This window comes from Poecilia reticulata, chromosome 13, assembly GCF_904066995.2.
Source record: "Poecilia reticulata chromosome 13, P_reticulata-male-v2, whole genome shotgun sequence".
NCBI lineage: Eukaryota > Metazoa > Chordata > Actinopteri > Cyprinodontiformes > Poeciliidae > Poecilia > Poecilia reticulata.
In genome coordinates, this window is record NC_088842.1 from 3,447,432 (window position 1) to 3,468,240 (window position 20,809).

The 20,809-nt window shown below is 39.4% G+C and overlaps 1 protein-coding gene across 10 annotated transcripts in view; it reads right to left on the reverse strand.

Annotated features, from left to right (window-relative positions):
• sgsm2 (small G protein signaling modulator 2) overlaps positions 1–20,809 on the reverse strand; it is a 180,601-nt gene that overhangs the window by 19,059 nt on the left and 140,733 nt on the right. For 9 of the 10 annotated variants that reach the window (XM_081614732.1, XM_081614731.1, XM_081614728.1 and 6 more), the window contains 9 exons: positions 15,343–15,517; positions 14,563–14,627; positions 12,283–12,428; positions 5,993–6,121; positions 5,728–5,910; positions 3,257–3,637; positions 1,954–2,078; positions 313–395; positions 7–116 (listed from right to left, as the gene is read on the reverse strand). In XM_081614732.1, the coding sequence (XP_081470858.1) occupies positions 7–116; positions 313–395; positions 1,954–2,078; positions 3,257–3,637; positions 5,728–5,910; positions 5,993–6,121; positions 12,283–12,428; positions 14,563–14,627; positions 15,343–15,517 (1,397 nt within the window). The remainder of the gene's footprint in view (positions 1–6; positions 117–312; positions 396–1,953; positions 2,079–3,256; positions 3,638–5,727; positions 5,911–5,992; positions 6,122–12,282; positions 12,429–14,562; positions 14,628–15,342; positions 15,518–20,809) is intronic. The other variant, XM_081614729.1, reaches the window with a different exon arrangement.

Consider the following 20,809-nt stretch of genomic DNA (forward strand, 5'->3'; position numbering starts at 1 on the left):
CTTCACCTGGATCAGCGACCTCATGTTGGCAAAGTGTGTGTCCATGGCTCCACCATTAGGGAAGTTCTGACTCATCCTCTTCATCAGATGAGTGAAGCAGCTGTATGCCAGGCTCTCTGAAACACACACAGGACAACATGCTACTGCAGCCTGCGCAGGTGCAAAACACATCATCAGTCCAGACGTATTAATTCAAATGAAAGAGGAAATGAAAAACATGTCGTTATCAGTAACAGCTGAGTCACATCACGTCAGTCTGATTTGTTCATACTGACGGCAACCATGGAGAGTCTACAGAGAGCGTCTTCTCACCGTCATCCAGGATGACCATGAGCGGTGCCAGCAGGTCACACATGCCCTGAACGTAGCCCATCTCTAGATGCTCCCACACGTAGCTGTAGGCAAGCGCGCACACACACACACACACACACACACGCACACACACACACACACACACACACATAAAGGAGCTCATTACGTCACAAAATGCTGTTGCCCTTTGACCTAGTCACTACAGAAGAAAACAGCGACACTGCATTTATAATATTGTATGAGAAATATTTATTATTAAAAGCTTGTATGTACATGGACTTAAAGCAGAGTAGTTAATCTTTTTAAATCATGTATATGGTTTAATCATGTCAAAGACGCTTTAAATAGAGTAGATCATGTGTTCATATGTAATTTTTGTATAGCACTGCAACAATATATTTTATATTTAATATTACATTTTCGTGCAACTTTGCAAATCCCAAAACATCTGCAAATGTAAGTTCATCTCCAAAATATTCCCACAAAACCAACTGCAAGGTTGAACTTTTTGTTTCATATTTTTCTATGCCCAGGTCTTTTAGGGATATGACATGATGGTACAAGCATCATGCTGAGTAGAGCTGCACAAGTTGCCAATTGCCATTGCAGTCTATGGAATATATTAATCACAAAGGATTGATTGGATGTAATATCTGTTAGGTGTTGGGCATTAATAATATTTGGACATATGGACGGACTCGCTGCCCTTAATGCCTACAAGCGGCTGTAAATGTGGAAAAAGAAAGTTCTACAGCATATTGACTCAGTTGGGATGAAATTAAATACATCCATTGGTTCAATCCCAAATGAAATACTCAGAAGTTTGTGGTTGAAGCTCAAGAGGTTTGAATAGTTTTTCACCACACTTTAAAAGAGGCTTACATTTCCGCTCCTTTATTTCTGCTCCTGCATTTTAAACCAGGGGTCTACAACCTGCGGATCTTTAGATCTTCCACAATGGCTCTTAATAACTTTGACTAAACGAACCAACCAATGCTTTTAAATACAGATAAATTTTTTAAAAATGCAGGTTTTAGCAAATTTTCAGTTTTCATTAAATGTGTGAATTGCCTTTCCACAACAGAATGACATTAAGAGTACCAGTAGTATTTCTTGGATGCATTTTCTTGTCATTAGGCTGGAAACAATGTATTCTGGGTGTTTTTTTTTTGTTTTGTTTTTTACATCACTTTCAACATCTTATAGAGAAAAATTTTTCCATCCTCTGTTTTTCCAAAAGTTTCCTATTTTTCTTTATTTAAAAACCTAAAATAGAAAAAAATGTTGGTTCTTTAAAAATGACAAGCAACCTTTAACCTATAACAAAAAATTATAGGCTGTCCATTTTTCAAAAGGTTGCAGCTCTAAATAATCTTTATTTGGATTAAAGACAAAAATGGTTCTTTCGATTGCAAAGATTGCAGAACCCTGCTTTAAACTCCAAGAAAATCAGAAAATGGCAACTAATTGTAGCTGTGAAAGTAGTTTATTTCATACAAATATCTTAAGAATATTTGCTGGATTTTGTGCTTTCAGCTGAAATAAATTTTCCATTGAATGAAAATGCATGTCATTAGAAGCGCAGAAAGCATTTTATTCTGCCTGCAGGCTCCAGCACCGCGAGGTCACAGCTGTCTCTACCTGCACATGATGTTGCGTAGTTTCTCCAGGTTGGCTGTGGTGAAGTAATAATAGTTTCGGTCACAGCGCTGCACATCTTTGTCTATCCTGTGGAGGTTGAGGGCGACCATGTCCAGAAGCTCGATCTGAACGGGGAAACAATACAGTCAACATAACTGGGAGTCCTGCTTGTGCTCCACTGAGACGTGTCTCCTTGGCGGAATCAGCCGATTGGTGCTGATCAGATACCGGCGAGTGCGGAAGTTGAAGATTTAAACTTTTTCTGACCAGTGAATGCACCATCTCTAAGCAACATCAAATTCTAGTGTTCAGTGTGGGTGGTGGGTAGACAGTATAGCGACTCCTCTCTCACACATGGTGAGAGTAACACACCATTGTGTTGCTATGAATGGCTGCTGTGGACAGGAAGGCTAGAAAGCATTTTTTATGTTGTATTAAGGTTCTGATAATCTAGTTGTGGAAAAGTAACCGTGACTGGCTAGAATCAGTCGGAACTTTACAGAAAACAGAGATCGGAAATCAACCATAAAATCCTGATTGGTGGACAGCAGTGTGTAAGGGCAATTGTACAAAGAAAAAGGTAGTAAATTTCCGCCAAAAACTTCAGAAATGTTTAGATGAGTCTAACAAATTTTCTTAAAAACCCCAGGCATTTCTGAATTTGAAAAGTTTAAAATTTCCCAGAAAGAACTCAAAATTTTGAAAAGTTTTTTCCTAGAAAATTTCCTAGAGTTTTTTGGCAGAAATGCACTCCTTTTTTCTGTTTACAACATCCCCAATAAGCTATTGTATTGGTGTATCTAAAGACTATCCATCTATTTTCTTACACCCTTGTCCCTTAGTGGGGTCAGGAGGGGTGCTGGTGCCCATTTCCAGCTAACGTTCCAGGCGAGAGGTGGGGTACACCCTGGACAGGTCGCCAACACAGAGACACATAGGACAAACAACCATGCACACACACACACTCACACCTAGGGGCAATTTGGAGAGGTCAATTAACCTGACAGTCATGTTTTTGGACTGTGGGAGGAAACCGGAGTACCCGGAGAAAACCCACGCATGCACAGGGAGAACATGCAAACTCCATGCAGAAAGACCTGGGCCGGGAATCGAACCCAGAACCTTCTTGCTGCAAGGCAACAGCTCTACCAACTGCACCACTGTGCAGCCATGTATCTAAAGACTAGCAGAATAAAATTAAAGCAGAATTGGGATAAACCTATTCAATACACAAATTCTAGTTCAGTTTTTTTCTTTTTGCACAGTCAGATTAAACAAACAGAAGGCTACAAGGCCTACGCACTGTGTAAGAGGAGAGCGAGGCTGAGATGGCCTCGGTGGCGGCTCCACTCGTCACCAGTTTGTCCAGCTGACTGCAGAGTCTGTCCTCAGTAAAAGAGTCCTGACGCCCCCCTACTGGAATCCTGCCTTCCTCCCTACCCCCACCTTCCTCCTCAGTGCTCTGACCATCGTCTATGCTGGACAGGATCTGAGAGTGAGCAGAAGTCACAGAGTAGTTCCTGGAGGAAGGGAGACCTGAGTCGGGGGAGTCAAACTCTACCAGAGGACGCTCCTCTGGGGGCACAGCAGCAGACGGGGCCAGGGTGGTCATGACAGAAGTGCTGTCCTCGCCACTAGGGGTTTCCTGACTCCCTGCATCTGGCTCATCCACAGACATGAAGACCTGAGAATGGAGGAGAGGTCGGAGAGCGTTGTCTGATGAAAACATTAGGACATACAGGAAATACAAATCTATCAGCTGGGTTAAATGTTACTGTGTTGTTTTTGGTGCTTGAATTCAGAACTATCATTAGTCTGTGAAACCCCAAGTTGGAAAAGCCACAAATTTCTTATATTTTTTAATATACACAGTAATGTCAAAGTGTTAGCCGCCTTTCAGATTTCTTCTGTTTCTGATGTTTTGTGACACTTAAATCTGTAATATCTAAATGTATGTTTTTTTGAACATATGTCTTAAATCTGTTACCATGACAATATAGTATGAAACAGATTATGTGTGGAAAAATCCTGTGCCTTCTTTCACTGGTCCCACTAGCAGACATACGCCACTTGGTCAGAAACAACCAATCGCAGCCAGGAGGAGGGTCTTAGCACTGTCAATCACCCTTGTGTACGCGCTACTCAATGCACTAATGGTGGAGAAACAAATAGTCTTAGCATTCAGGACAGGCTCTTTTTCTGAACCAGCTGTAGCATGGCACAGAGAAAAATGGGAAATGTGAGCATCCCATACACAAGGGTGATTGACAGTGTTAAGACCCTCCTGTCTTTGATTGGTTGTTTCTGCCTGAGCTGTGTGTTTGTGCAGATGGCAGCAGGATCACAGGGAGGAAGCAGAGGAGCTTGATTTTTTTTCATTGACTTTCTGTCTCTTATTTTATTACCACATAGTAAAAAACGTTTTTAATGAAAAAGTTAAACTACGTTATCTAGTTAAACCAAGAATACAAATTTTAAATGATTTCATTAATTAAAAAAGAAAATCAATCTGGGCTAAATAAAATTATTGTGACGTTACAATTATGAATTAATTAACTGCAATTTGTGGTCAACTAGACTTTGTACCTAAATGTGTGGAGTCTGTGAAAAATAAACTTACAGTAGTAAGTTGTGTCAACTTTTTATTCATTTTGTCAAACCTCTAGCGACATGTTTTTGTATCCTGTTTTGCATGAGTGAGATGGAAGTATGTTACATTTATCTGACTCTTGGCTGTTATCAAGACAAATGTTAATTTTAATGCAACTGACAGTTTGCAAAGATTAAGGATAATGTCCTGATCACAGTAAACGTTTATGAGCAGAATTTATTGTGATGTTTAATAAAACTCATTATGCCATTTTCTACTTGTTAAATAATTACACAAAATGACCAGATAAAATATGTACAACAATGCCAGTTTAAACTTTGAACTGTTTGCAAAAAGACTAAGCTCTGCAACATTAAAACATGGATAGAACTCCAACTATGTTAATCATAACTCTTCTTCTCTCCAATGAAGTGAAGGTATCATAATTTTAGTAATCACATGTTTATAAGAGCGATATTTCGTTGTCCTTCCATGGAAGCGGGCAGCATTCAGACGAACATTAAAACACTTTTTAATATAAGTTACTGCTTTGACATGATCACAGCCAAAACATATGAACAAAAATTCTCAATAAAACATAAAATATTTGAAAATCAGACACCAGACAAGTGAATCACAGCAACGTCATCAGCCGGTGTAACGCTGAACTGATGCTGTGAAGCTACTATTAGCAGGAGCGCGGAGCTGCGCCAAAAGCTAACAAACACTGAGAAGGAGAGCTGCCATCGATAGGCATGATTTAATGTTACACAATATAGTATTAACAAGTTGCTCAAAGTCTAAACTGGTATTGTTGTGCATTTAAGGTGTAAAGTTTACCACCTTAAAAGGTAAACTTTTAAGGTGTTTACCTTAAAAGTTAAACACCTTAACTTTTAAGGTAAACACCTTAAGGTAAACACCTTTAAACTTTAAAGTTACCTTTAAAGTTTAAAGGTAAACTTTAAAGGTGTAAAGTTTACCTTTAAACTGCCCCCGTTGCGAAACGCTAATGTAGAGCTCAAAAAAGTCAATTTTACATAATACTCTTGTCCATATGACGTTCATTCACACATAGGGTACCAATAAAATTATTTGTAGCCCAGATTCAAAGCGATTCCATTTAATAAAAGCAGAGCTAAGCTGTCCCAGTAAGTGCTTTTCAGATACGGCTGACTGTTCACCTCATTACTGAGTGTGGAGTCTCTGTGAGCGAGCCTCAGGACGTGGCTGTCTATGCTGCTGCCCGACGACAGCTTGGCAAAAATGGCCGACTGCATTTCCTTCTCCCTCTGCTTGACGATGACCTCACAGGCTTTCCACTCCCGCATTACCTGCTGATAGCGCTCGCTGATCTTTGCATCAATCTCCATGAGGAAATAAAAAAACGGAGAACTTAGAAGCCGACTTGCATACTAAAGCTAGGAGTGTGTGTTAGTGTTGCCTTACCTGGCTCATGTCCTTTTTGCTCATCCCGAACTTGTAGTGTCCCAGCAGGAAGGGCCACACCTCCTTCCTGATCTCATGCTGAACTCCTCCATAGTAAACCAGTCTGAGCAGCTCAAGCTCCTTGTAGTTCTGCAGATACACATAGGAAGGATAACAGACCTGAACAAGAGAAGAAATTCTAATTCAATTCAAATTCAAAAATACTTTATTAATCCCAAAGGAAAATTAAGTGGTCTTATAACTTATTAATTTCAATTCTTCAAAGAGCTATTGAAGATGGTGATGTTGGTAGGAAAGAGCTTCTGCACTGAACCTGAAGAAGCCTCTGATAGAAGATACTCTGCCTTCCCAAGACAGTCATGAAAACGACAGTCAGAATTGTCCATAATTTTCTTGATTTTATGAAGGATCCCTCTTTGCATTGTCATCTCCAGAGGTCCTACAGTTGTCTCCAGAACAGAACCAGCCTTCTTTATCAGGCTGTTGAGAGCCTTTTATGTCCCTGGCTCTCAGCAGAAGAGATGACACTCTCAACAACAGACTTATAGAAGATCTGCAGCATTTTGCTGCAAACTTTGAAGGATCTTAGCTTTCTCCAGAAGTACAGTCTGCTCTGTCCCTTCTTATAGAAGCTTCACTGTTGCGTCTCCAGTTCAGTCTGTTGCCCAGATGAACATGGAGGTATTTATTTTCCTCAACCACCTCCACTTCTTCTCCCATGATGGAAAAATGGTTTGATCCAATTATGTTTTTCTTTAAATCAACAATCATCTCAAGACAACAGGAAGGAAAAGCCTACATGAAAGATGCAGTGGATCGATAATTGAGGGCAAAGAAGAGCGATGGGGACCCGCACAGAAAAAAACTCAGATGAGTCCTGAAGATATGAATTGAGTGTAAATTAGTAATGATGACTTTGTTGAAGCTGATGAAAGATTACAGCTGATGCCTTAATAGCTGTGATGGTATCACACTGCACTCTGTAATGAGACTCCAGTTTAGTGAATCTCATTAAATTTTCATTAAAGTGGAGGAGAGACTGGAAAAGGTGGAGAGCATCCCACGCTTACGATTAACATGACTGCATCAGCGCAGTGTGGCGAGGTTTGGATGGAAGAAGAAATATCATGAAATGAACAGTGAGAGAAGCTCATTTAGAAAGCTTGAACAGGTTCAATGGTTATGTAACATAACTAACAGCATATGTCTGATTCCAAAGCAGGAAAAAGGGAAAAATAACAGAATATGAATAAGAGTTTTCACAGCACCCACTGTTTAAATCACAAATATTGTTCTTCAATTTCAGCTCTGAGCTGCTGATGAGTTTTATCTTTATGCATTTTAAGTTTCTTCACACATGAATCAAGCCCTCATTAGAGGGCAACCTTTCCTCCCACAGCTCTAGGGCTGCTCTATGCAGAAGCCTTAACCGACACTGAGGCTCAGTTACAACATCATTGGTAATGTCAACTAAAAAAATCATCCCGCTTCTGTCTTACATTTCTGTGCTAGTTGCTGTTAGATTTCACTTCTTCACTAGTTAGGTTTTAATGGTTTCTATTTCCCAAAGGCAAAGACAAAGTTATTCAGCTGAAATCATATTGCTCCAATAGTTTGTCACATTATAAATCAAAGTTTTGTTAAAGAGTTTGTGTCACAAAAATGGAAAATTGCTAAAATAATCCCATTGTCAAGAATAACAAATTACCGTTATCTGTATCCAACTACCTATTTAGTCTACTGCCTATTCTAAGTAAAGTGTTGGAAAAATTTGTACTCCATCACTTTGTCTGTTCAGATGTGTTAATTTTTTTAACAGATCTGTTCAAGCCTGTTCATACTTGAAGATTAGGACATATTTTGCTCAAAATAACCTTAACTCAAGTGCTATAGATTTGAAACACCCTCACTCGTGTGTGTCAGAAAGTACTTGACAAAAAGGCACAAAAGGTTTTCTATTCTGGGGACAGAGGTGTTAACTGTGGGGTACCACTACTGTACACCGTGTTAGCCAGTAATGGTACTTACTTATCTATGGTAAGCTCTCGCTGACCAACCTGAACTCCCAGTGATTGTCTCCTGTCGACTCCTCTACAGGTGTTTCCTCCGTGACGCCGTGGACTAACCCTGAAAAAGCCAAGACGGTAGGCTTCCTGATCCGGCTCCTCGTGACACCATGGAAGATACCCACTGGTAGCCCGAGTACCCTCCTAGCAGTTGATTCCTCCATCAGATCCTCCAGTCAGCAGCTCCCTCCTGTACTCAAGACTCACTCGCTCCTCCTCTTACCTAGCCGCCCTCCAACGCTGCCTCAAACTCACAAGCCGTCCTTTTCATCCTAAATCAAGCCCTGGAAACCTCAGTCGCCTTCTCCTGGTCTGGATGAACCCACAAATCAAGTAAGACCCACCCGTTACTTCAAGTCTGAAAATTCCTATAGAACTTGAACTAACCTTACCTGTCCCCTGTGCTCAGACATCCGGTGTGCCCGCTTGACGAGTTCTTGGACCAGAACACAGTTCATAATCCTTTCTGTAAATTTTGTAATAATCTTCATTTACATTTTCAACTGGTTCCAGAGTTGTCTTTTGCATGTGGGTGAGAAAATTGGAATCCACCATGACAAAAGTGACTCTGAAAAGTGGGATACACAGTGCCGCAGTTGGTAGCACTGTTGCCTTGCAGCAAGAAGGTCCTGGGTTCGATTCCCGGCCTGGGGTCTTTCTGCATGGAGTTTGCATGTTCTCCCTGTGCATGTGTGGGTACTCTGGCTTCATCCCACAATCCAAAAACATGACTGTCAGGTTAATTGGTCTCTCTAAATTCTGCTTAGGTGTGTGTGTGTGTGCGTGCATGCGTGCATGCGTGTGTGTGTGTGCATGGTTGTTTGTCCTGTTTGGCTCTGTGTTGCCTTGGGCTGCCTCTCACCCAAAACATTTGCTGAAGATAGGCACCAGCACCCTTTCAGAACCCCCTAAAGGACAAGGGTGTACAGAAAATGGATGGATGGACTCTGAAAAGTCCAAAACTGTAAAAAGTTTTTCAGAGGGATGCAGCACTCTTGAAATTGCTAAAATATTGGGATGTGATCATCAAACATTTTGCGACCCCCGGTTTCAGCAGGGTCGCAAGAAATGTGTTGAGAAAAAAAGATGTAAATTAAGGTTAAGGTTAATTTACGATTGAGGAATCAAACATGAAGCTACCAGGAACTCATTATCTTCCAGTTCTGTCATATTCCAGAACTGCAACTTACCGGTAGTGCAAAGAATACAAGATGCTCAGAGACATGGCCAAGGCAAGAAGGCTGAAACCTGCCCACCACCACCAAGACTGGGCCAAGACAGATCTGAAGATGGATTTTTCAAAGGTTTTATGGGCTGATGAGATGAGTGACTCTTGACGGACCAGATGTATGAGCCTGTGGCTGGATCAGTAATGGGCACAGAGCTCCACTTCACATCAGACGCCAGCAAGGTGGAGGCAGGGTACTGGAATGAGCTGGTATTTAAAAGAGGAGCTGGTTGGACTTTTTTGGGTTAAAGATGGATCAAAATCAACTCCCAAAGCTTCTTCCAGTTTCTAAGACACTATCTTCAAGCCTTGAAACAAGACAAAGTCTGCATCTTTCAGGAAGACCATGATTTTTATGCAGGACGATGCTCCGTCGAGCATCAAAATACTCCACTATGTGGTTAGCCAGAAAAGTCCTTAATGATGAAAGAATAATGCAGTGCCCCCCTTCCTCATCAGACCTAAGTCCCATTGAGAACTTGTGGGCCCTTCTTAAACGGGAGATTTAGATGAAGGAAAACAGTTCACATCTCTGAACAGTGTCTGGTAGGCTGTGGGTGCTGCTGCACAAAAAGTTGATTGTCAAAAGATCAAGAAACTGACAGACTCCATGAATGTTACTGAACTGTTATTGAAAAGAAGGGTGGCTATATTGGTCACTGATTTATTTTTGAAATGTCAGAAATGTTTGTCAGTTTTGAGTTGTATATTTATTATTCTCACTATAACGGATGACAAACAAGTGAGATGTGAAACTTTTCAGTTGCATAATAATTCTGCACACTAATTATGTGTGCAAGACTTTGGGCAACAGATATTGTCCTAAGAAAGCCAAAATCTCACTTTTACTTTCTTAAATATTCAGGTTTGAGAGGTTATTAACATTTTGGATTGACCAAGAACGCTGTAGAACAGGGGTGTCCAAAGTCGGTCCTCGAGGGCCGGCATCCTGCATGTTTTAGTTCTCTCCCTAGTGGTAGCAGCAACCTCCTCAGCAAGTCAATGTTCTCCTTAGGCCTTCTGATGAGCCATTATTTGATGCAGCTGTGCTAAACCAGGGAGAGAACTAAAACATGCAGGATGCCGGCCCTCGAGAACTGACTTTGGACACCCCTGCTGTAGAACAATAAAATGAACCCTCGAAACTACAACTGGTGTAATAATTGTGCACACAGTGTTGATTACACAGTCTATGTGTAATCAACAACAGAAGAAATAAATCTAAAATTGGGAGAGGAGTTGAAATCAGTGGATCATTTCGAATAGGTTAGTTTTGAATGTGGTAAAAACTAAAAGTGTTGCTTTTGGATGAAAATATCAAACCAAAAATGTTCCAATTAGGCATTGTTCCTTTTGAGAATGTGGTAGTCATAAAACACTTAGGCTTTACCGTAGATGGCACAAAATTATGGACTGAACAAATCAGCAGCATCATTACTGAGATGGGTAGAGGGTTAGCAATTAGTAGACAACGTACAGGATTACTGTCATTAAAAGCTGCAAGGAAAATGACTGAAGTCTTAATTCTGTCTCAATTGTATTACTGTTTTATGGTTTGGTACAGTATCCATCCACCCATCCATTTACTTACACCCTTGTCCCGAGTGGGGTTGGGAGGGGTGCTGGTGCCTAGCTCCAGCGAACATTTCGGGCAAGAGGTAGGGTACACCCTGGACAGGTCGCCAGTCTGTTGCAGGTTTGGTCTAACAGAATATACTAATAAACTTCAAATTAATCAAAATAGAGCAGCTTGCCTTGTGCTTTGTTGTCATTGCTCTACAATGACAGAATATGCATTCTAGAATACATGAAAAACTTTTAACTGTTGATAACCAAAACTGAAACACAGATATCAAACTTTATTCAACTAAAAGTTTACTAAACAGCCAAGTAGATTAGCTCTTTAGAATTTATCTAGGAAAATTTATGTAGTCACCTACATAAATTTACATGAAGCTAAGATCACTAAATGTTTTCAAGGCTAGCAAAAATGCACAGCTAAAATTAGCTCCTCTGTTACCACATTAGTGGAAGTTTGTCTATCACTGCACAGCAACTTCATGGGATGGTCATTGCTTGGTCTGATGAATTGCTTTTTTTCACTGTAAAAAGATTGAAAAGGACTGAACTTCACTGGATTTTAATCTGTTAGTACGGATTAAACCATGTTAAGAACTGAAATGAAATGTATGAATTTAACTGGGTATTAACTGGATTTAACTTTATGACTTTAAATAACTTTTATTGCAAATTGGTGCTATTAGTAAAATTTAACTAATAGCATTAGTAAAAATACATAATTTATACTAATATTTAATTTACTGAACACAATTAAATTAAATATTAATTTGTTAAATTAAATATTTAATAAATTATTTCATTTAGTTGTGTTAAACAAACAAGACTGAGCTGAATTGTATTTGTTTAAACGTAAAAAACGCTACTTTTCCTGAGTTTTATAAGCTGGCATATAGTTTGACAGGTTCTAAACTGGATGCAAAATTTGTTGTGCTCAATTTGTGTTGCAATAGAATTTAGAAAGTATGCTGATGAATATTCTGATTAAACTGTTTTTGAAATACTATCAAAAAACTGTAAATCTAGCTCCCAAATATGAGGAGACACAGATGTTAAAGAAAAATAATAGTTTCATTTAGAGTACAGATCTTACCCATCCATCCACGCTTACATCTGATGAAGGGTGCTGATGCCTGGGTTAACAGGTCAGGGTCACCCTGGACAGGTCACCAAAAATGTTGTTGCTTATTTCTATAAGGGTGTCTCTTTATTACCATGAATATAAGCTGTAAAACTAAACTAATCTCATTCTCACTGACCCAACATCAACTTGGCAGTGGAGTCAGCATTTTAAATTCACCATCATGTGAATGTGAGAGGTGCAGAGATGTTGGAATGCAGCGACTGGGACAGATCTACATTCCTGCAGTGATGTTGTAGTTTCTATAGTGCTTTGCAGGCTCACTATCTGCACCTACCTTGCAGTCTTTCTGGTACTTGCTCCACACCTCTTTGCTAAGTCCTCCAGATGCCTCACAAGGTCTGTCTGGGGGTACAATGTTGTGGGTGACCATAGCTGACAGGTGTGTCCGGACCGTGGACAGGTGTCGACAGTATGCAAGCCCTGATGGACAAGTGAGACACATGCACAAGTCCACCAGCTGAGATCAGGAGGCAGAAATTTCAGGAAAAGTACATACTAATTTTGATCCAAAATCATGGATGGAAAGAAGTCTAAAAATAAAAATGTGAAAAACAACAACAAATTAAAGATGCATCAAGAACTCAGTTGCCAATTGGAATCAGATTATATTCAGTAATAGGTCACCTGGAAACTCATAAATGCATCTTTCTCCTGATAACTGAACTCACCGCACTAATAGCTACACTGTAAAACATTTGAAGATGGTTTAACTAGAAAATGAAAGTCCACCAGCTACTTTGAAAATGCAGTTTAAGTCAACAAGAAAACTATTGGTTTTAACTCAGAAATTAAAGTTCATGAAGTTGATTTAACAACAAGAGGCAGGTTACTTAAATATTGTTTAAGTTCATTAATCTTGAATTGTGAGTTTTAACTTAATGTTGCGATTTAAACCCTGTAATTATTTCTCAATGGAAGAAAAAACTGCCCTCACCTAGTTAAAGAGCACACATTTCTCTATTAGTAAGTTAAAATGCCTATTTATTTTACTTTTGAATATTTAAAATTTTTGTTTCAAATTGCATGAGCAAAATTTCTGATCTGAATTTTATTAAACATCTGCTCAAAAATATTTAGTGTAAACAGGACATTATCCGCAAACATTAAAATACACATTTGCCTTGATAACACACAAGAGTCAGATGAATGTAACACACTTCCATCTCACTCATAGGCACACAGGATACAAAAACATGTCGCGAAGCATACAGATAAATAGTTCCCACCCCTGTCTTCCCACTCCAGTTTATTCAACTCTTGGAGGTTTGACAAAATTAATAAAAAGTTAACACAAATTACTACTGTCAGTTTGTCTTTCACAGACTCACACATTTAAGTTCAAAATCTAAAACTCGCTAAATTTATTTGACTTAAAGAGAAAAAGATAGTAGACACAAATCTGCGGCTCAAATGTTTTACAGTGTACCAATTTCAATATGACATGTCAAAAAATAAGTTGAGACTAGCATATAGTAACAATAAAATTTACTGCATGATAAATTGTCCCAGAAGTTATTGCAATAATATTATGTTGAGACAGTTTTCAAGTAATAGAGTGGTAATCTCAAAATAATTCAAGAACACGTTCTCAAAAGTCAATTAACTTTTAATTTTAATGAACATTTAACACCTAGCTTAGCTAGTTAGCATAACGGATAAACAGTTTTTTTGCAATGGTGCGTTGTTTTTCCACAATTAGCACATTTAGCAGTGCATACACAAGGTTGACTGACAGCACTGAGACTCTCATCGTAACTGATTGGTTGCTTCTGACTGAGCGGTGCATATCTGCAGACTGCAATAGTAGCTCTAGGAGGAGGTGGAAGATCTCTATTTTTTCACAAATGGTGTGTCTCATAACAAACTGTCACAACATAGTGACGGTTTTGATAAATATAGAACATGTTTTCATAAAAGTTACATACTGCAGCTTTGAAGACAAATCAGACTCAGTTAAAATTGGTGTAGCAAGACAGATATTACAACTAAAGTGTCAGAGGAAAAAAAACGGTAAAATGTAAACCTTTTAAGTTAAGACATATAGAGGTCATATGACATCAAACTCTAGAGGGCCCTCTCTCATGTTCATTCTGGAAGAGTTTAAACATTCAGCTTATTCAAGTGCAAAGTTATTACTTTGACAAGTTGCACCTGCACAACTACAAGCTTTATTTAATTGGCTTTTAAAATCAACTGAGCAGCAGCCTGGAAGTCAGCTATGCAGAAGTCTCAACACAGACTTGGTGGGAGATTATGCCAACGCAACGAGTGTTGTGTCAAGCCAGTTACAGAAATTTAATTTCTTTTTGCACAAGGCAATAACCTACTGTGTTTCATATAGACAACTGTATTACACGAAGAGCAAAGGACTAAATTAAATTTATTTGTTATACAAGAAGAAAAATGAAAAATTAAACATATATCTGTTTTCATGGCAAATGAAAACAAAATGCTGGATGTGAAATTAGAATAAAGCTGTTTTAAAAAATCCACTCAGAGAAAAAGCAGTCAATGAGTGAGCAAAGCAAATGAGAGAAGAAGATGATGAACTTACACCCATAGAAGGCTCTGGAGACGATTTGCCGCTTCATGTTCTGACAGAGCATCTTCAGTGGAATACTGGTGGACAGAAATCAAATCATTGTCACCACCCTTACTCCTCTCACTTTGTTCAAAAAGTTACAAAAATCCTCCCATCTGATGTGACTGCCAAAAGGTGGAAACCTCACTGGGTTCTAGGTTTTTTATGCATGTGCCTTTGGAAGTGTCTGGACCAATCATTGGAGTTCAATGATTTGGAGGGAGATGCAATATGTTTGGCTTCATGGTGCATTATTTCAAGTCCTCACATGCTGCAAGCAACACAGAAAGAAAGGTTGGAAGTGGAGTTGCCATTTATCATATAGTTTATCATTTATGGTGAAAAATTTCTTATGAAAAGAATTCAGATTTATCGTTGTCTCGATAAATTTACACTATTGATGGTATGTAAAAAAATAAAACCGACAGTATGATAGGAAATGTTATTTTTACTAGATTCCCTGCTGTTTGTTCCATGAGAACATCAATAACCATCAGTAAATTTGAAAATATGATTAAATACAGCTGTGTGCAGTTCAGTGATAAAAACACACCTTTTTAAAGCAAACGGCAACCTGTTTCAAATAGAAATAATTTTCAAGAACAACATTTGTGTTTGTGGCTTTATGACTGCTGTGCCATACAAATAAAATAAATAATGGTTATTTTATCATAATTGTATTGTTATCACAATTATTCCAAAAGATATGGTGATAAAATTGGAAGTTTTAAAAGTTTTGATTTGGGTGCATACGTGTGAATGTCCGACGATTGATGCAGGCAGGTGCAACCAGCTGTGTAGTCAAATGACGAGTTGCTACCAGCTGTTGAGCAGGACTGGCACAGGAACTCTTGAGCAGCTGCTTCAGTCTGTTGCCACGATGACGGACTCCCTCCAAAACCTTGCATCTCCATCATCTCCCCGTGGTCTATAAGGGAAGAAGACACACAGATATCTCAGCGCTGGCTTGTGTTTCCTGTATCCACTTCACTCTGGCTCTAGATTCATGCCTTCTATATTATGACCTAGGTCCCTCAGCTCAACCACAAATACATCAGTCAATGTATTTTGGATAATTATGACAGGAAAAGATGAGAAGATGGATTAAAATGGTGTAGAGAGGAAACCAAACGTGAAAGAGTGGGAAGCAGGAATGATGCTGTGGGAGAGACAGATAGGGGCGTGGATGCTTGGATTCCATGCAGCTCACTCAGAGAGGGGATGAGGGTGTTGGTGGTGGTGGGGTGGGGAACCGTAGAGCTCTAGAAGAGCGGGAGAGGGAGTGAGGGAGCGAACAGTGGGGACGAGTCTCACAGTTAGAACATGCAGGATGCACTAAGCCAGAGAAAGGACAAGACACACCAGAGGCAGTCTGCTCAGGAGCAAATGGCACTAACAGGCACACAAAGAGGAAGGCAAAACTGGAGAAAAAAATCAGAAAAACTTCAACATCAATTTAATGCTCTTCACCTTAATTCTTCAGGTTGGAGCTGATGACCTGTCATAAATATGAAGATGTGCTTTGGTTGTTCAATAACTCCCTCCTCCCCGCCAAAAATAAACAAGTAAATAAAGAAAAAAAAGTAAACATAAAAAAAATATTGGAGAGAGACCAACATCTGGCCTCTCCCTTCTACTTTAGAGCTAGACGTGATCTACAACTGGCTTAGTACTGCAACCCCGCTTACACAATCACTCCATGTCTGTACTACTGCGGAACCCCACAGGACCGGACTAGAGGGGATGGAGGAGGTGGAGGCAGGGGCAGGAGGGAGGGATGCCAGGGGGTAGAGAGATCAGTGAAGAATTACAGTGAACAGCATCGCAGCAGACAACAGCACAAACAAAGGAGAGACAAGCAAGGAGGTCAGCAGACTCCAGAGACAAATCAAAAACAGAAGAGGCTAGGGGAGGGGGGCACTGTCATCACAAGTCTACACAATACACACTCCCCTCTATGCCATCAAAGTAATTGTTCCAATAAAACAATTAACAAAATGATTTGGGTACACATTTCCCATGCAAGAAATGTCAAGCACGTAGCCGCTGAGAAAAGAAACAACTTGAAGGAAGAGGAATTACTCAAAAATAAATAAATAAATAAATATCACGAGTTGGCAACATCTGTACAATCCCAACAGTGGTGAGTGGCAAGCCATGCGCAAACAACTTTCTCATTATCCAAAAAAATTGTGAAAGGAGCAATAAGTAACTTGTCCAAAACACTTGGAACAGGAGAACTCAGCATGTCTGAATAGATGGAAGCATGGGGGACGTATGTGCAGCCCCAATGCGTGGTGGTCTGTTTTCTAACAAAAACTATTTGAAATGTTTCACAAATATACATAAGTCCAGCCTGCCATCTGGATGGCATTGTTTAAGGACAGTAATAAATAGAGAGAAAGTGCTGTTCTGAAGCGGTTATGCTTTTAACAGCTTACCTCAAAACAAATATAATAAAACAAAAAGAGGTAATCTGTTGTTGACTGAAGAGTATACCTGTTCTGTTGGAGTATCGGGGACAGTGGACCTCAGGTGTAAATGTTTTGGGCTCCTTTAACATATGAAGTCTGAATCTCAATTATATTGATGCTCAATTCTCACATTATCTAGGTTTCCATTAAAATAAAATTGCACAAATTGAGATTATGAAAATAAACATGGAAACGTGTCAATTTCTAAAAAAAAAAACAAAGCAAGAAAAAACAAGTTTTTGATAAAAGGTTGTTGCGGTCTTTAAGCCATATTGAAATAGATGTATTTCACAGAACCCCAATGCTAAAGAAAGCTGTGAAATGGACCAAATTACAGAGAACATGGAGTGAATCTTGTCTTGGAAACAAACATTAACAGAAGGTTTCCCTCACTGTACTGACAGCTGTTAGGAAAAGAAACACATCTCATGATTCTCTAGCTTGCACAACCACAAATTCAGCTGTCAAACAAATGTCTTCATGTTTCACATTAGTGGAGTAGACAGTGAGTTTAATCTGATGACAAGTTAATAAGGACCTGTTGCTGCAAAACAAGCCCAGGTCAACATCTGTCCATCACCGTGATTGACACCTGAGAGGTCTTTGTGCTGATGAGTTTGCAGACACCATGGAAGAAAATAAACAGATGACATAAATGTTGTCTTGCTGCAAGACAGTTCTGAAGGTCAGAGTGTTTGGACATGGTGTCGCATGTTCTCCCTTTGCATGAATCAATTCTTTGTAGGTACTCTGACTTCCTTCCACTGTCCATTGTCATGTTAACTGCTCCTAATTGCTCCCAGGTGTGTTTGTGCGTGTGCATGTGTGTGTGTGTGCGTGGGTGTGTGTGTGAGTGCGTGTGTGTGCATGCAAGTGTGTGGGTGTGGTGTGTGCGTGTTTGTCTCCATGGTTGTTTCCAAAGTGATGAACTGCTTACCTGTTAAGGGTGCAACCCCCCCTCTCACCTATTAAGCACTCTATATAAGCACAAATCCCAGGATAGGCATTGGGTCTTATAGAGGTGCGAAAAGGTATGAAATTATTTATCATGGACTAATTTTTCTAAGTGACAAAAAATATTTTTTTACATTTTATCAGAGGTGTGTATGTTTTTTTATGTGCTTATTGCATTACTATAGACCAGGGGTGGGCAACTCCAGGCCTTGAGGGCCGGTCTCCTGCAACTTTTAGATGCATCTCTACTTCAACACACCTGAGTCAAACAATGAGGTCGTTAACAGGACTCTTGAGTTGGCCTGTCACGATAACAAATTTTGCTGGACGATTAATGTTCTAAAAATTATTGAGATAAACGATAATATTGTTTCAAGACTTTTGACACTGATTTAATGGAAATTACGTAATAATGCATGCGATTTCCTGCCATAGATACACTTTATTTTCAAAAGAACACGTAACACTGGAACTGATAAACTAAATAAACAAAAAACCAAAAACCAAAATAAAATGGATTCTCAGTCTCCATTAACAAAAAGTGGAAATAAATACCACATTCAACCAAAAGAGTTCAGATTATGAAGTCTGTATACTATTGCCCTTCAGTAATCACTACATTTAAATAGAGAAGATGGGCACATCAGACTACCTAATGCAATAGTTCATACTACATCATTTTTTGGCCCTATTTTCAATCTTAGATCATTGGTTGATCTAGACGATCATCCTGCAGTGTGTGGTGTGTTACGGTAGATCTTCGTGGCCGCTCCGATCTAAATCAGGGATTTTCCCCGACGGAGTTTGTTAACGCTGAATGTGACAGGTAGCCAATCAGAAAGCGTGGATTCTCCTCTGTGCTTTCTGAGGGGAAATTATGAAGGGGAATCCCAAACAGCTGACACGGCTCAACCCGAAGTCCAGCGGACATTGGAGATGATATGTGGAACCAACATAAATATTTATTCAACATTTCGTGCAAAAAAAAAAGAAAAGAAAAAAAGAAATGACAAGGGGAGGAGTTGGAGCCAAATTGCTACCGTAGTTGATAAACCCGGTAAGTTTTCAGCTGTTCTTCGTTAACGTGACATAAATAGGTTATAATAATTTTCATTCAGTCAGGACTTTACAATGACACTAGCCACATGCATCACAGGTAGATTCTAGTAAAGCATTGATTAATGGCTGATTTTAAAATTAGTTAACTGGACTTGTAGCCATTATTTTGTGCCCATGTGGCTGGACACCACATGGCACGACGAACCCGATCGAACCGTTATACCTAGGATTTCTGTCGGCTAATGTGTGGTCTCTGAGGTTTTGAAAATGGGCCGACAACTCGTGTAGTGTGCGCTGGACATTAGACTAAGGAAATGATGAAGGGAGGGTCAGTGGAGAGCACCAGAGTTTAGCCTTTTTTCATTCAGTGTCATCAACAGAAAGAATAAAAGGCAGGAAGAGACGACAAAGCCTATAATTAAAATGAGGTCGATAGGTTTAATTTATCGTGCGATTAATTGATTTACTGCTTATCGCGACAGGCCTAAACAATAAATCTAGAGAACTAGAACTAGATTGCACTTAGGAGGTGATTCAGCTATTGGATTCAAGTGTGTTGGACCAGGGAGACATCTAAGAGTTGCATGACACCGGCCTTCGATGATCAGGATTGCCCACCCCTGCTATAGACCATGCTGATACTACAAGTGCATTAAATGAATATCAACAATTCACCTGATGTTCTGTACCTCTGATGCCCTTTTCGAGTGTTCAAGGCTCCCATAGCAGTCAATGGGTGAAAGACATGAATATAGCGCCACTATTTTTGAATCTGATTTCAGTGTTCACCACTCATTTTTATGTTTTCACATCAATTGCCCATGGATCCTAATGTGTAACATCACTATGCATGACTGTGTTTATGCTGTTGTAATATGGCCAAATTTCCAGTTAATCAGCATATACTTCCTAGATTTGTTGGAGAAGAGCAAAGCCTTTCTGAAACTTTGAATAGCTGTTTGACATTTTAAAACATGTCACTTCTGATAATCTGATTATCTCTTTTGATACAGTCTCAATCCCTTATAAAACAAAACTAAGCACAGCCTCATCTGACCAAACTCTAACAACAAGTGTGTAAGTTCCAGCACATTCAGTGAAGAAATCTGACATTCAGGCTCAACTCTACAATAGCTTTCAGTTCCTTTAGTTGCTGTTGGAGTTTTTTAGGCTTGAGCCTCACACTGGACAAGTTCAAATTAAATGTCTTCAGCAATAACCATGCATTTCATTTATTTTGGAAGTTGCCCACAACTTTGTTTTTGTTGTATTTACAAGTGAGAAAACCCTGTGGGATCTGCCAGTGGTGCATAGCTACCATTAGCAACACAGGCTAAAAACAATCTACATTCAGAACATTTAAACACTGCACAATTCTGTGTGCATGCCTGGATTAATAAGATACAACCCATTCAAATGAATGAGTCATTACTGTAGGAAAGTCTAACATCAGCAGCAGACAAAGTTAGTGGAAAATGTGTCACATTCTAAATTGAAAATCAAATTTCAATTGAACCTTTATGTTTTTATTAAATGCATGCATTACTTGCATCTAAATACATCAACAAAGATTACTTAACTTCAGATCAAGGTTAGAGACATATTCCACACATAAAATAAGTATTGAACACATCAACAATGCTCCTAAGTTAAGTAAGCATTTCTAATGGGGCTGCTGACACAGCATTTAAGCAAGATGTCAGCACCAAGTAAATGGCACATACAAATAAATC